Consider the following 16,680-nt stretch of genomic DNA (forward strand, 5'->3'; position numbering starts at 1 on the left):
GTACCTGGATGGAGTGTCCGGTCGGGTTGAGGGGGAACCTGAAGGTCTCGTTGAACGACGGCTCCCTGTCGTGTCGACACACTCTGGTCTTCTTCTTAATGATCCTCTTCTGAGTGGCCACGTTCACCACGTACAGTTTCACATACAGATCTACAGGTCGAATGGGAGAAAGGGTCAGTACTGATCCCTCACGCAGTCCAGCTGCTACAGCGCTGCGTCACACCTGGCAGGTGGTCTGGACTTTTGAACTTGTAAGTGATGTTTCTGCACTGAAGGATTTCCAAGACCAGCTGGTCTCCCTCTGTCTTCACCTCCTTTTTGAGCGCGACTTTTATCTCCCCCATCACCTGCGTCTTACCACCTAAACAAACAACAAAGAAAGACAAAATCTGTGACCACTTTTGAAAACTTTTTGAAAACTTTGAAAGCATTTCTTGCACCACTTAAATCATATTCCTACAAGCATGTCACTCATCCTTTGTTTAATTATTAAAGAAACGAATATGCATCACTTAACCAGAGCTTCCAGCATGAAACAGGTCCGAGAAGATGTTTGCAGTTTGGTGATGAGCTTAACAACAGTTATGTTGTATCCGTTGTTACAGTAAGTTTGTTTAGGATAAAGATACAGCTGGGTTGAAGGTTTCATCAGGCGTCGTGGAAAATACCTTCTGACTGTCATCTGTGCGGCAGCTGTCAGACTATGGCCCAGGTGACCTTGGGCTTTTTGTTACACATTGAAACTAGAGATGGACGTTAGGCATCGTGACACCTGAGCTACTTGAAAGACACACTGTCCCAAGCCAAGCATCAAGTCATTACACTGGCTAAACACCACTAATCGACAGTAGTCACTTAAATCACCATTTGACTCCACAATTGAATAGTATCACAGTTAAACTGCAGTTTGGAGGTTGTTCATGCTCCTGGTACTGTACAAATACAAAAAAAAACAGCCTCCGTGCAGTCATAACACGCACCAGCAGGTGGCGACCTACAACCACGGAAGAAAATGTGTTTGTTTTGGTCCATTTTTTTATATTGTAAACAGAAGACACTTCTGGAACTTGCCTTCATTTTCTGGAGTCCCCAGCTCGACTTTGTCTGTGCCGTTAGGAACAGTCTTGCCACTGCGAGACAGTGAAAACAAACAGATGAGTGTTTATCTAAGCGAACGCCACGGCACGTTTAAACACTGTGCTAAACCGTCAGCTGGAAGCTGGATGGAGTCTCACATGCGCGGCACTTGGAATATGGCGCTGTCCACACCCGTGCCCTCGCCGTCCTCCCCGTCGCCGTAGGCGTCGCCCACCAGGCTCGGGGCCGACAGCACCACGGACGCCGACACGTCACCCAGCCGGTGGCCTGGTCCTGAGGGCAAGGAGGCACTGACAGTGAGAACAACCACATCCACGTGGTGTATGTAGATTCATCAGTACACAACAATAGGAGCCTAATATGAAGTTGGACACTTAATGTTCCTCCAGTCTTTCATTTGCTTCTCTTTGTGAATGTCTGTCCAATGTTGAACGATACCACCACTCCAATTAGTCTGTTGATCAGTGAGGTAATCAATCAAGCAGTCGGTCACTATTTCCAGCTGTCTTTTTGTTTTAATTCTCAGCACAGAGCTTCTTTATTGACTCATTTCTCACGTTGGTGTTGATGCTGGTTGCTGTGAGTCAACATATGCCCACATAATAGTAATTATAATATAACATAATTAGTTCAGGGAGCATGTGAAGCCTTTCTGTCACATTGTCTCTCCACAGTTAATGTTACTTATCTATATTAGCTTCAAAAATTATTTTGATTATGTTCTATGGTTATTATGATATTGTAACAGCACCTGTGACTAAACGGCAATGACTATGAATTTCATTTTCACGGCTATGAAATCTTGCAACAGTTACAGTATATGAAGTACAAAAACAGACGGAACAGACACATCAAGACTTACTGTGCAGCACATACATGGAAATGAAAACACAGACTGTGTTTAATTTTAACAGATGACTTAAATAACTGTAGTTTATATATTTTATATGTGGTTAGTTTTATTACATTATGGCTAATACTTTAGGTTTAGTCTTTATGATTTTGCCTACGTTCTGTGCCTCACCTTCCCTTGCCACTTGCTCCTCTCATGGTTAGCTCTCATTGGCTGGTGAGTGCAGAGTGAGCCTCCCGTTGACTTTTGAACCTCTAGGCGGTAGGAACAGGTGGGGGGGGGGGGGCGGGGAGGGGAGCCCGTGTGCCATATCTGTGTGTGCTTGTGGCGTTCATTCATATGGCACACGCATGCAAAGATGCAGACGTCGCTTCATGAAGTCGTCATGGGCCAGGGAGCAGGAGCTAGGGAAGCTGCAACTGCATGCTTAAGTAGCCCTGGCGTCACACTAAACTGGGTGAGTACTGTTTAATCTGTGTTAAAGTCAAACAAGACATATGAGGGATTGCCATCCCAGCTTGGTTTCTATGTTGGGAATGAGCAGCTCCACACTGGGCTTTTGTAGAAACCATATGACTGGGATTGTCACATGCACACTCCATGTGGAGACAGAGGGAAGCAGGCCCCTAACAGCGCTCTTATTGTTCTATCATTAATTATATACACAAATATAAATATTGTATTTGTAATATTTAGTATACAAAATATGCAACTTTTATGAAGAATTAAATTTATTTTAGTAATCCTTTAGAAATAAGGTTTAGTTTTATGTTTTGAACTAGATTTGCCTTTAATTTATGCCTTAAGTTTAAATGCCAATTAAATGTTAGATTGTAAGTGTGATTGCTCTTATGTGGAACTAAACAAAGATTATTATTACGTAATATTAATTAATAACTGAATTAATAAAATAAAATTATGAGAGCAGAAGGTTAAAGTACAGTTTTCAGGAGGTTACCATACGGCTCGCATGCATAGGAGAAAAGGAGGCAAGTCACAGGAAGTGAATTATGGGTAGGGACAGGATTTACTTGGTTGCAGGCGGGACTGTTGCACGGCAGCCTCTGCGGCAGCAATAGCTATCCCGGCATCCTCTAGGTGGGCCTGAGTGACGCTGCTCTTGCTTTGGCTTCGGGAGGGGCCGTGCGAGCGTAGCTGGCCGTCAGACGACGACTTGGAGCTGCCCGGGCTGCTGTGTGACTTTTCCAGAGGCAACATCTGCATGTCTGCAGCGAGAGGAAAGGCAGCGCTGTGACTAAAACGACCCCCGTAGGTGTGTTTCATATGTTGCGCTCCGCTCTGGTCCTGATTGTGCCATGTAGCGGTTGACAAGTCCGTGGAGTGTAATTACAGCTGTCAAGAAATTATTAGCATTTTGGTTTCTATGGCAACGTCGTCTATCTCTATGACAACTGAGTGACCGCTTTATCATTTGCAGTTTTTGTCTTGTGCACAGTCCTGCCAGGAATAATAACACCAGTGTCACGGTTTAGAAAGCCTAATCTGAAACAGATTGATGGAAATTGATGGAGAGTGTGTGTCAGATCATTTTACCTTTGGATGGATCAGGGAAGATTCCATGGCTTCTGCTCTTGATGACAGAGGTTTTAGGTGAATCCAGACTGCCATCTGCTTGTCCTGGTGCTGGACCCGGTCCCATACCGTGCCCAGGCCCCATCCCAGGGCCTGACATGTGACCTTGGCCGTGACCTTGGCCTGTGCCGGACCCCGGTGGGCCTTGGGCAGCATGGTGAGCTCTGCTGTGCTCAATGCTCTCGCTCTGCTCTTTCAGGGGCAGCCATCGCGGAGTGTTGTCCAGCTGGGCAGTGTTTGACAAGTCAATCAGCACCTATTGGACAATCAACATGTACGTAGGCAGTGAGACGGAAGCAGGGACTGTAAGTAACACATGTACTGTGTTCAACAAAGCACTGCATTTAGAAGAGACTAAACAGATTAGCTCATTATACAGATTTACAGGCATGAAACAGGCAGAGCGATGAAGCTAACATCCTTGGATAATGTAACCCAGAGTCCCTGCATTCCCGCATGAGCAAGTCACATCTTACACTAAGAAGAAAAAGAAATGTGCACTTCATTTACTTTGATCCAGCCAACAACAGTGACACAACTGAATCACATCAGTTGAAATCAAACACCTCGAGATCGTTCAACTTTTAGGTTAATCTACCTTAAAATGTTTGCTTTCAAATCACAAACCAACCGTGACATCTCCTGACATTCAACTAAGCCCATTTTTTTTAAATTCAGGTCTGAAATCACAACAAATCAAAGCACAGGTCCTAAGAGAAAAGTCAGTTACAGCAGAATAAACCTTTTGTCTTAAGTAGATGCTGACTGCATTAGTTCAAGTCAAAAAGCACTCACTTCACCGAGGAAGTCATTGGAGGAAGATCTGTCGTAGTCCCACACTGTCACCTCCAACGTCTTTTTTTTCAACTGCATTGACAAAGGAGAGACATCATAAACAAGGATCTTCTGTGAAGGGGAGAAACGTGTGGATGTGTCGGTGGTTGTGTTTATGTGGGTGGAAGAGGCATGAAATAAAGCAGCACATGCACAGTCACTGTACAGTATGTGCAGTGCTTGAATGTAAGAGGAGCAAACGTCACATCAGTGTGTGTGTGTGTGTATGTGTGCGTGTGTGCTTGTGCGTGTGTGTGTGTGTGCGTGCGTGCGCGTGTGTGCGTGCGTGCGTGCACCTATGGATGTGGCTGTAGGGGTGTAGGAATGTGTAGGAGCATGTCTCTGAGCGGTGCCGTCCTGACGGGCTGTGAGACGTGATTAACAGAAGGCAGAACGAGCCGAGCCCGTGGATTCGCGGGTTTCGCACGAGGCCGCTATTCTTTGACGACTAACACAATCGCATCTGCACTCGTGCCTCGCAGTGGGATTTACCATCTGGGTCGTGTCTGTTAGAGCACAGCACATGCGCCACAAATAAACAAAAGGTACAGTACCCAAATATATGACGCACGCAGCGGAGCGTGGTTATCAGGCTTCTATCACTCTTTTTTTATGTTACAGTCACACACAGTGACTGTGTGGAGTTTGTGCGAGAACTGAAATGATGGTTGTTAACTCGACTCCTGCGAGCAGCGATAAGAGGCTGCGCAGGGATACTGACGACGACCCCGGGGACACGAGGCACGAGGACAGAATCCTAATAGGAGCATGGGACCGCTTCAGCCAAAGTGGCTCATGGCACATGCTGCAAATGCATGAGTAGCTTGTGTGTGCGTGTGCCTGTGCGTGCGTGTGCGTGTGTGTGCGTGTGTGTGTGTGTGTGTGTGTGTGTGTGTGTGTGTGTGTGTGTGTGTGTGTGTGTGCTATTATATGCTGTGCTATATATTATGCTGAGAAGTACCTGCTCCAGGTGAATGTTCTTGTAGATGACAGTCTGGTTCCATTCCGGGTTCATGGTTTTCTGAGCGTACTTGGTCCTTCTCTTGTTATCAGCACTAACGAGTTATAAAATCCAGAGTGATTGTCAGCAATGTATTTAAATATGTCTCTCCTCTCTGACCGCACAGCAAGCATTCACCGTAAATATGGACTGAATAGATGTTGTACACTCTTCCACCGTGGTGACATCATTCAGATGTAAATGTTGTTTTGAAACTGATCTGTTTGACTACGATGCTTTTACAAAATCACAAACTACTTGTGCGATTGAAGCTGAGGAAAGTTAAAAGTGTGAGACATGGAGAGAAAAGCAATGACAGAAATGTCGTTAAATACAAAATAGAGCAGATAATTGGACGAACAACAAAGGCCATAACAAAAGGATGAAAAACCGCACGGGGAAAAAACACGCTCAGAATTACAGAGTTCAAAAAACAAAACACCAACTGAAAGCAAAAGATCAACACCACACTACCTTGCATTCTGGACAACCATGACTTGTCTGAGGGAGTCCAGAAGAGGAAGAGGAGGGCAGATATCACAAACAAGAAAAGCAAAAACACAAAAACCAGTCAGAGAAGCCCAGAGAGCCCAAAGTAAAGGCAGTAAAGGATAGTGAGCTGAGGCAATCAATATTCTTTGGAGGGTGTATCACTGTTTTTACCAGAGCAATGCATCTGATGGAAGGAGAGGAAAGAGACTTACTGCTCCGTGAGCGAACCGATAATTCACACTTCGCTAATCTAAATGTTGTTGCTACACGAATACATTAGCAAATGCACATCCAGTGAAACAGCAGGAGACCAAACGTGCCCTCCTGCACAGAGAGCTCCCGAGAGCTTATAGTCTCATAAACAGGTCTGATGGAGCCATTATCTAAGAGCAGATAGTGTTACACTCTAGATAAAGTCTGTATCGATCCTCCCGCTTGCTAGTCACGGGATCTTGGGAAGATGGTGGAGTAAACATGGGGGAGAGGAGGCAGCCACTGTATAAATGGCCTCCCTTTCAGCCAGAGTCACTGGACGGAGCAAGAAGGGATGAGTCCAGTAGCTTGGACGCTTCTGGTGCTTTGGCAAACGGCTGGGGGAAGTCAGGCTCAAGAACACCCCATCAATTCAATTCAAGTACATTTCACAAAGCATGACTGCCTCATATCATCATGTCCTGTGTCATTCTCCCAAACACATTCAAGTAGTTAGTCATTTCCAAACAGCACCGCCGAGACAATGTCACAAATCAATCGGGGGGGGGAGAGAAAACGAGACAGACACAGAAGCAGAAAGGCCGACACACACCAGACACGAGTGAACCCTCAAACGCGCTCTGAGCTCACCCTCTCCCCGGCAGGAGGTAGACCTTGACAAAGGGGTCCGAGTAACCGTTGTTGTCCCTCGGGGCCAAGTTTCTCGCCTGCAGGACGTGGACGATCAGGTTCCCGAGGTTTCTGTCGTAGTTGATCTGGAGCTGAGGGACACAGAGCGAGGTGGGGGCCGTGTGACGGCTGAACTGAAACCACTCCTGCGTCTTTATTATGGAAAATCTCCACCTACCTGAATCTCTCCAGTGATGAGGTGAGGCATCTTCATCACCTCTGCCGCCTGACCAAACACATAAAGGGAGCAATTAATGCAAAGCAAATTACAGTGAAGACAGTTCCCGCACATTATAAAGCCAACTCCCAACCGCCTAATGGCTCTGAGCCTACCTTGTGTCGCTGCTTCTTGCTAATGGCGGGCGACGCCGGCTGGCCGGGGCTCGGCACGCCGCTGGAGGCAGCCGACCCGGTCCCCGAGTGGAGGAGGGCCGAGCGCTCCAGTGCAGAGAGGACCCCCAGTCCCCCGGGTCCGACCCCTGTCCCCGCTACGCCGGGACCCTGCTGCTGCACCTTCTGCAGCTCCGCGGCGAGCTGCTTGGGGTCCACGCCGGGGGAGCGCTGCCCACCTGCTCACAGGAACACGAGCACGGTGAGCCATTGTGCTACAGGTGCACAGACACATGCACGCATGCAGATGCTGCGGCAGGTACGCGGTACATACCAGCCTTCAGCTGGACATGATGCTCCAGGGCTTGTGGGTGCTCAGGGTCTGACAGCATGTTAAGGTCTCTAGAGTCACAGGAAATGCATGATAGAACATCAGCCAGTGTGTTTCAGCAGTATAGCCAGTCATTAAGTGATGTTTGTCAGATGATGGGGGTGTGGAATGAATAAAAGGGGAAGGAGGGAGGGAATGTGTCACCATATTGCAGCTAAACATGTAGGAGTTTCACAAGGATAGAGGATAAATGAAGCCAGATGTAACTCACAGTCTGACGCAGAGCTCCGCCTCGGCACATGGCTGCCCTATGATGCACTGCACTTCCTCGTAGGTCTTTCCCGTCAGAGGGACTCCGTTCCACTCCAGCACCTGCATTCCTGTACGCGATGATGGTAAACAGACAGAGGGCGCGTAGTCAATTCCCAGCGCGGACGTCAGCCCGCGGGCAAAACACACCACAGAGAAAACTTCCGTAATTTCATTTCCAAGTTTCACACAGCACAGCAACCTAAGCAGACCTTAGCCAGTCACGGCCTTAGTCAGTCAGTGCACTGCACACGTCCACTTCAAGTTTAAGGCGCTTTGAGGCCTCACTTACACAGGTGAAACCAGGTCTTCGGCTTAGGCTTCAGCTCATGAAGCAACCCACCGGCTGCTGCGGCAATAAAGACTTCAATTAATATCGCCAGTTAGATTATTCCCTCTGTTCCCTCGCTGTAATTCGCCGTGTCCTCCCCCACTCCATCTCTCTGTGCACCTGAAGGCATGTTCTGCTTCCGTTCTCTTTCAGTGAAACATAATATTTGCACTTGCATAGTTAGAACTCGGCACATGGAGCAAAGTGGCCACCGTGACAACTCTTTGTATGGGTTTGCTGCAACAATTAATGGTGTCGGAGGGAAGAGCCGGTGAACCCTTTTTGTTTTCTGTGCCAGTCTGTGTCACCCTTCGCTCTGTTTCTGAGGTAAAGACCCAGGAATTGTTTGGGAAGAGGTCAGCTAATCAGTTAATATCAATTACGGTTGTAATCCTGCAAAAAACGATATTTGTATCTGTAGTTTTTTGCATGTGTGTGTCGATGCTAAATATAGCCTAATGACTAACAGCCTCTTCTTGTGGAGGGTGAGCTGACATGATTTTCTGTGCTCGGACATGACAGACGACTACACAAACCTCTCACACTTCCATCTGGAACTCACTGATTCACAGAGTTTGACTAAAGGCTTATTTTTATATTCTTTTTTCCTACTGCCACCTCCTTTTCTCATTCTCTTACCCTCTATGATCTTTCCAGTCTGTTCTGTAACACCACCAGGAATAACCTTGGCGATGTACGCTCCGATCTCCCCTCGGCTTCCTGGAATCTCCTTCCCCCCTACCACGCGGATTCCTAGTCCGTTCCCTGGGAAAAAACAGACATACAAAACTAAACTAGCAGCCAAAAAACAAAACAATACTGTATGGGTGTATCAATGCTATCTGTTTGCGTTACTGTACCTGACACACTGGTGTCCTGAGGGTCTCTCTTAAGCTTGATGCGAGCGTGAGGAAAAGCATAGGGGACCAGTTTCATCTGAAAAGGATATTCAGCCATTTGAAACGTCAGAATATATGTGTGCCTCAGAAAAATGACAGAAAAGATTAGCAGAATAGACTTTAGCCTGGAGCTCACCTGCCTCCTGTCCGACCCACCCTGTGGATGCCCTTCTCTTGGTTTGTCAAACCAATCTGTGTCCTCCCTCCTGAGGTGGTAGGCTGTGCAAAGAGATGCAGCGGTTAAAGGCTTCGGACTCACAAACACACCTTATCCTACTGTCACGAACTGTATACTCCTGACACGCCACTGCTCTGGAAATGGCCATGATTACTTAGGCAGAGATCAATGATCGGATGCGCCACAAAGTTTGTTCGCATCCAACCCTTGTGCTCCAACAGCGATGTCTTATCTGTCCTTGACTGGATAGGTGAAAGCAAAGACGCGTAAGCTCTGTTCCACCTTCTCCACGTCGCCCGTGGGATCTGAGGATCCCTGTAAGCGCTGAATGAAGGGTGAGTACAAGAGCGTTTTGAGTTGCCCATGCTTTTAATAGCATGCATTTGTTCCCCATCTGAGTGTGAGCATTTTTTTTCCCATGTTGTCATGGACACTGTAAACAAATTTAACCTAAGATTAATCATTTCAGTCGAAACGTTGTGGGTTGGAGTTGTCCCATTTGTTTTTATTCCAGTAATTATATAAATAAACTTTACTTAAATAAAGTACTTCCTTAGGCTCGTAAGTAATATCTGAACGATATTGTCTGTTTTATGCCACATTTTAACATTACAAAGCCAATAACAGTCGGTGAAGATCAGTATCACCTACATGTCTTGTGTGTGTTAGCTGTGTCTGACCTTAAATCAGTGACCAACACCTTCCATACTCTCGGTATTAGCACGGAGAAGCTATTTGAACATGTTTTGTGGTAACACAATCACACAATACACGTGACTTTCTTGTGTTTCTGCAAAAGCGCATGAGCATGAATACTGGAAATGGGTCTTACAGAACCACTGATGTGCAGTCATTCCAGAATGATGTCAACTAAAGCCACTACAGGATACGACACATAACGATAGGTCTAATGTCATTAAGATGGGGTTCATTCCAAAATGAATCTGACATGTCAGCTACTACAGATCTGCTAAATGACATGTGTTATCGGCTACTGGGATGTGAGTCATTCCAGAATGAGTCTGCTATGTTTTCAAAATCAACCAGAGAAGCGGATCATTCAGAACCATGATGTGTGGCATGGAGGCAAACAATCGCTATGTATCTACATGGGAAGTGGAATGCTGTCTCACCTTCTATATTCCAGTTTGGGCCTCCAGCTGGGGTACAAAGTTTTGTTTTTTTCAGAAATGCGTCAACATATGTTAATGAATCTAACAAATTACAGGAACTCTAGACTGTATTTGTACTTTAATTATACTTCAGCACATGCGGTGAAAGCAGTGGTCGGTGTGAGGTGCATGCTTGATATTACTGCAGGTCTGACATCACTAGTCTGTCAGACAGATGTAGCCAGGAAAAAAATCACACTATGAAAATCACATCTTAGGGGGAAAAAGCCATCTACAGTATCAAATGAAGCCATAGTGGAACCATGAGAGCGGGGGGTTTTAACTAGTACCATAACATACTCTACCGTGTCTGATACTTTCATGAAAGATTCTGGCATCATCTCTGTTCAAAGCCAGCATGGTCTCACTTAGTGCTGAAATCAAGGCAGATGGAGACTTCATGTTGTGTGACGACATATATATCATCTTCTCATCAAGAACTGATCCTTTAAAATTTGTTACGAAACAAAGCTAAAGTTGTTGGACATGTGTTTCCTTTATATATATATATATATATATATATATATATATATATATATATATATATATATATATATATATATATATATATATATATATATATATGTGAATAACATTAAACAGAAACATACTGTGGCCCTAATCAGCATGTCTTTTTAAAAATATCACCTACAGGAGATTTTTTTAGCTTATATTAATATCTACCAATATTAATAACTAGCTTAATGGAACACTACCAATCCCACACTTACATAAATAGAAATGTCAATATTTGCTGTCGATCACTAGGGGACGTGGGAATCTCACATACAGTACAGTACTGTAGCAATGAGACATCCACAGTGACAACCATCAAGCAAAAAACATTCACTTTATTAAAATAGAAATGGAGAAATGGAAAGAAATTTCACAACATGCAAGGATGCAAAACCACATACAGATATAGAAAATTAAAAGACGTACAGTCAACGTCACACAGCTGACACACAATAATATGACCCAACATTTAAATCCTGACAGTAGAGTTGTTGTATTTTAACGTGCACTGTACAAAATGCACAGGTCACTCTTCAAAGTACAGTAGATATGGCAGGAGTTGGTTATGACGTAGATGTGATTGCTGAAGTGACCCAGACACCATGACTCAGCAGGATTTATTTAAACATGCTGCCGCTACAGGACCTGTGCTCCAGAACAGCCCAAAAAGTGCATTTGAACAGTAAATAGACATCTTTCTGATGGGATGACCTACTTCTCACCGTGACAGTACTTTGCACTACAGACTGCTGGGACAGGCCTGGAAAAACACAGAGGCTCCCTGGACACTCCTTGTCATAGTGTTTTTTTTACAGACCCCTGCAACTAGAACAGCTTCCCTCGCCTACGAATGCCAAAAACATATGGAAACTTTTATTATGATTTATGGGTTGAGGCACTTTTTGGAGGAAGATTAACTATAACAATGCTTTATTTGAATATCCATATATTCTCTTAACAGCAATCAAATTTAACTGGAGGAGTTAAGTCTTGCAAAACAAAAGGACAAAGCATGCTAATGAAATCACAGAACAAACATGAATAGAACAGATAAGTGACATACATAACATAAGATTGTTATGTATCGGTGAACATTATATTTACAAGAAAAAAAACGGCATGCAGACATCAAAAGTCTACTTTACTGTAACATGAGAGATGTAAGTAGAGTAACCAACAACTAAGAACATATATCTGGAAAACGAATAACTGAGAAAGAGCAGGTCAAAGTCAGTGTTACCACTCAGCATTCGCATGCATGTCAAGCAGGTCCACACAGTCAAGTTGCTGCAACAGTCTGAGTCTCCATTTACCTTCACTGTCAGACATGGCGCCCTGCAAGTCATCCATGATGAACGCGATGTCTCGATCATAACCACGTGTCCGAGATTCTTCCCTCATATGTTGCTGTACTTCTGGCAGTGAATGACTAGACCCAAATTGGTCCCTGGAGTCAGCAGAGATAGGAGGCAGAGGCCCAGCTGAGGCTCTAGCCATGCCCATAGGCTGCCCCACTGGGCTCAGAGGGCTTTCCTCCTCGGAGTTCTGAGCCACAATGGGGATACGGCCCCGGCTTTGGCTGATAGGTAAACTGGTAGGCTTTGCTCTGGTCACTCCAGGGGCAAATGCTGCATCCAAGACATCTCCCTCTGTTTTAAGTCTGAGTGAGGAGCTGGATAGATCCCGTTTGATGGACAGGTCCAAGCCATAGACAGAAGAGGGTCGGGAGGAAGGTCGTGATGAAGGTCGGGAACGAGTGCCACTGGGGTATGTGCCATCATCATGAACAGTGGCTCTAATGCTTGATCCCAGTCCCAAGGAATGCCCAAGATTAAGGGAACCAGCTAAGTTTGCCCCCAGGGAGGACCCCAAATATTTTTGTTGCTCAGACAAGTTCTTTCTCAGGCCAAATGTAATTTCATCCTGAAGAAGCCTTGCCCTAGCAGCCAGATTGGTCACTGAAGATGCCCCCGTCCCCATGTAGCTGGCAAAGTCAGGCTCCAGGTCCCTACTCTCCTGAATTGGGGAAAACTTAGTGATGGCCTTAGGGTCTATTAGGGCCTTTTTGTTCTTCATCTGTTTTTGGTATAGCACAGCTGCTGGGAGCTGCTTTGCTGCCTGTTTTTCAAGAGTGAGCCTGCCAATGCTATATTTCTCACCCTTTGGGAAATGACGAAAACTGCTGTCACTGGGGAGATACTGGGGCAGGCTGAGGCCTGTTAGGTGTTCTAGTCCCTCAGTTCCTCGCCGGAACTCTTGCTTTATCTGCTGCTTTAGCAGCTTCAGCTCATAAGGCTCCTCCATGGTGTCATCTTCTCCTTTACCATAGCCCTGAAGCCGAGATGAGCCTAGGAAATCTGCCACCTAAAAGAGGTCAAATGATAAATGAGCAATAGTTCCTCAGCAGCAATTTAAGTCAACACACAATGACACACTATGCAGTTTAAGTATACAGTACATTATAAGCATATAAAAGTCTGTGCACTGTAGCATTATCTTTTAACATTTTGCGGGTTTAGATTACTGTAGCCTTAAATTGCACCTCAAAGATCACACTGTATACACTTAACATATTATCTAACAATATTTACCTCTGCTGTGCGCCTAACTTCTGCTGCCCTAAGTAGTCTGTCTGCCTTGGACAACTCCTTATCGGGCAGGGTGAATCCAGAACTCAGGCCAGTGCTGCCCAGTCCTGTTGAGGCCTTGGTGAGCTCCCCTATGTCCTCTATCAACACGTAGTTCCTGGCGTTATGGTGGTCAATATCAGCATAGAAGGAATCAGCAGAAATACTCGACATCGGACTGGAGGCCATGCTCCTCTCTTCTAGTCCCAGCCTCAAGTCCAAGTTGCCATACTTGCCACCCAGGTGAGCCACCCCATAGCCACTCTCTGCAGAGGTTGGCACAATGAGCAGAGGCTGGTTGCGTATCACTTCATAATTGGTGGTGATTTTAGGCTCCAAATCAGACAAGGTGGTTTGTCGTTGCTTGCCCTGCTGCAGGAGAAGAGCATGTTGGTAGCTGCTAGGCTGAGTCTGGCCGTGGGAAAGGGACAGCGTTGGGTATGGAGACACCTGTTGGTGGTAAAGGGACTGCTGCTGATACAGGTTCTGTTGGGTGTAATGACTGGTGGTTTGGGTCTGGGGACTATACTGGGCATAATGGGAGTAGGGACTAGTAAGTGTGTTGTACTGGGAATCAGCTTCTGTCTGTGGGGGGATGAATTGATCAAACTCTGACTGGGGAGCTGTCCTTGGTCTTTCCAGGCCATCACCTCTGGCCTCCCTGATGTTGCTAACCTCACTGTCTGACATGTAGTCTCTTTCCTCTGCTACCCCCTGTAGATAGGCTCTCTCTCTCTTTTCTCTCTCTTTAAGCAAGGCCTCCTTACGCCGGTTGATACCCATCTCCAGGTACCTATAGAAAACACATGGTACATTTAACAACTAAAGCTTCAACAGTTTTATTACTATTACAACCAAAGCGGCAAATACTTGTTCTGGGTTCTCACACATTAGTACCTTTAACTATGTGTGAGTGTAGAGAGGTCTCACTGAGTGATGTCAAGGCAGCCTTTTAGCCCATAAGCTATCAAGGTAGAAGGGGAATCATGTAGATGAATTAGGAATAATGATTGTAGGAGAGGGAGGAATGCAAGGGTATTTGTTGTAAACAAGGAATCACACATTTATTGGTTACTTAAATTTCTTGATGAATAAATTACTTTCATTGGGTCGGCACAAAGTGTAAGCCTACTTCCTAAAATGCGTTCATAATCAACCTGGAACATCTCACCGTAGCTTGGCATCAATCTCCTTTTCCTCTTCATCTAGCTCAGCTTGCTTTTTGCGAAGTTTAGAAGATTCTCTCTCCACCAAATCAAGCTCCTTGTCAATGTCCTGCAGGATCTTTGCCCTGGCCATTGTTGTACTCCGGGCAAGGCGCCGACGAGCAGAGTTGGTGCTGTAGCCTGAACATCCTGTCAGAGAGTCGTCCTCGGGTGGGGGGTCTGGCAGTGTACGTTTTACCTTCTTACCTGTACCAGAGGGAGAACCTCGGCTCTAGGATAAAAAACAAATTACACATCCAGTGTTCAGCACAGTAATTGCCATTGTCAATCAAAAACTTGTTGTTTTTTTCATCTGTATTCTGCTGGGACTTACAGAATAGCTGTCTGCATAGTATCCACTCATCCGGTCTTCTGTGGAAGGACTAAGGGATTTAGGATCAGATAGAGACTTCTGACCAGCTTTTAATATCCGAGGACCAGAAGAAAATCGGTTTGGATCAGCAGTAAGCATTCGCTGTCCTCCAACTGCCTTTTCAGGGGAAAGGGGGGAGACTTGGCTGTAGAAGAGCTTAGACTTAGAAGGGACATCTGCTTTAAGGTGCGTGCTGTATCCCACCTCAATGGGTGTGTGTCTTCTGTCTAAGTCTGTCTGACAGCTCAAACTGCCCCCTCTCTGGGAGTTCTCTGGAGCTGAGATATGCTTGATGATTTCCACCTTTGTATCCATCTGGACGTTGGGTCGTTTAATGGTTCCAGAGTGGTCAGTCTGCACAGAAATCTCTGCCACTGTCTGGATGGCAATGCTAGAGACTTTAGAGCCATGTTTCCCTTCACTGCTATGCTTTCGAGAGCGCCGCCGAGCTTTTGTGGGAGTATCCCATTCATCTTGGTCCTCATCATCAGTCTGACCTGAGCTGTCTATGTCCCTCTTATTTTTCTTTTTTCGTCCCACATGCTGCTTCTCTGCTGAGTCTTCGTCATCTGTCTGCACTCCACTATCAATGATTTTTTTCCCGGTGTCCAGGTCAGCTTGAAGCCTCTTTACTAAATTAGATTGGTCATGATTTTTGTCTAGGTGTGTTCCAATAGATGCAGTCGTTGACTCATCCTTGACAGGCCAGTACTGGCCACTGTCCCCTACCCCTGCAAATTTAGCATCTAAGAGGTTTCCTGTGGGACCAGTGGTGCCATAGTGCTCGTCTAGCTGTCGCTGAAGTTGTAGTTGCAGCTGCTGAATTTGCAGCAACTGCTCTTTCTGTTGAGCATAGGTCTCCTGCTGGGCCACCATGTGAGCATGATGCTCTTCTTCTTGCTGCAGGAGAAGCTGCTGCTTCAGAGCCTGAAGCTCCTCAAGCTCCCTTTGGACCATAAGCTGCTCCTGTTCACGGTAACGCTGGATCTCTTGCCTCTCCCACTCAAGCTCCTCAGCGAGACAGAGCTGCTTAAGCTTCTCTAGCTCTAGAAACTCCCTCTCCATCTGATATTGAGCCATTTTGGTGTTGTCTAAGCCAGGAAATATTGGGGAAGAGGCTAAAGCATCCAGAGAGGCAGCAATTGCTTCCAGAGTGGTGTCTGAGTACATTTCTGGATAACCTGATATGATGTCAGCCAGAGCTGTAGGTAGAAGCTCCTTCGGTATTCCCGTGTCAAAAGGAATTATCTGTCCTGGGTCTGTAGCAAGAATGAAGCCATATGGATGAAGCAATGCCTGGTTCTGCACTGTTGATGTAGGGGTTAGGGTAGTGCTAAAGACTGAGCCTGGCTGTGTAGTAATTGCATATGTGGATGGAACTGGGGCAGCAACAGAAGAATAAACTATTCCATCTGAGGTCCTTAGAACAGTATTTACTCCAAAGCCAGATGCACTTATCTGGGAGTATGGAGCTGTAGTCATTCCAGCGAAGACTTCTGTTGCTTTGCTAGTGTAGTCTAGAGCTTCACCTGCCATAATAAGTCCAGAAATACAGATTTACTATTTACTACTATACTATTGTGTTTACAAGTTTGAGGTCATGCAATTTGGATTTTAAAAGACTCCCACAGAACATGCATATCTGCGGTTGTTTTGT

General features: G+C 45.7%; 1 protein-coding gene across 6 annotated transcripts in view; it reads right to left on the reverse strand.

Moving 5' to 3' along the window:
• Window positions 1–16,680, reverse strand: part of pclob (piccolo presynaptic cytomatrix protein b) — a 45,276-nt gene that overhangs the window by 3,048 nt on the left and 25,548 nt on the right. Inside the window, exons 14-36 of one of the 6 annotated variants that reach the window (XM_029154483.3) lie at window positions 14,985–16,552; window positions 14,617–14,882; window positions 13,410–14,238; window positions 12,132–13,182; window positions 10,608–10,676; window positions 10,264–10,290; window positions 9,089–9,171; window positions 8,914–8,989; window positions 8,693–8,818; window positions 7,685–7,793; window positions 7,417–7,484; window positions 7,086–7,321; window positions 6,931–6,978; window positions 6,714–6,844; window positions 5,853–5,879; window positions 5,340–5,433; window positions 4,340–4,411; window positions 3,506–3,800; window positions 2,983–3,177; window positions 1,236–1,371; window positions 1,072–1,130; window positions 224–361; window positions 5–150 (exon numbers count right to left, since the gene is read on the reverse strand). In XM_029154483.3, the coding sequence (XP_029010316.1) occupies window positions 5–150; window positions 224–361; window positions 1,072–1,130; window positions 1,236–1,371; window positions 2,983–3,177; window positions 3,506–3,800; window positions 4,340–4,411; window positions 5,340–5,433; window positions 5,853–5,879; window positions 6,714–6,844; window positions 6,931–6,978; window positions 7,086–7,321; window positions 7,417–7,484; window positions 7,685–7,793; window positions 8,693–8,818; window positions 8,914–8,989; window positions 9,089–9,171; window positions 10,264–10,290; window positions 10,608–10,676; window positions 12,132–13,182; window positions 13,410–14,238; window positions 14,617–14,882; window positions 14,985–16,552 (5,849 nt within the window). The remainder of the gene's footprint in view (window positions 1–4; window positions 151–223; window positions 362–1,071; window positions 1,131–1,235; window positions 1,372–2,982; window positions 3,178–3,505; window positions 3,801–4,339; window positions 4,412–5,339; window positions 5,434–5,852; window positions 5,880–6,713; window positions 6,845–6,930; window positions 6,979–7,085; window positions 7,322–7,416; window positions 7,485–7,684; window positions 7,794–8,692; window positions 8,819–8,913; window positions 8,990–9,088; window positions 9,172–10,263; window positions 10,291–10,607; window positions 10,677–12,131; window positions 13,183–13,409; window positions 14,239–14,616; window positions 14,883–14,984; window positions 16,553–16,680) is intronic. The other 5 variants (XM_029154488.3, XM_029154485.3, XM_029154486.3 and 2 more) reach the window with 5 other exon arrangements.

This window comes from Betta splendens, chromosome 6, assembly GCF_900634795.4.
Source record: "Betta splendens chromosome 6, fBetSpl5.4, whole genome shotgun sequence".
NCBI lineage: Eukaryota > Metazoa > Chordata > Actinopteri > Anabantiformes > Osphronemidae > Betta > Betta splendens.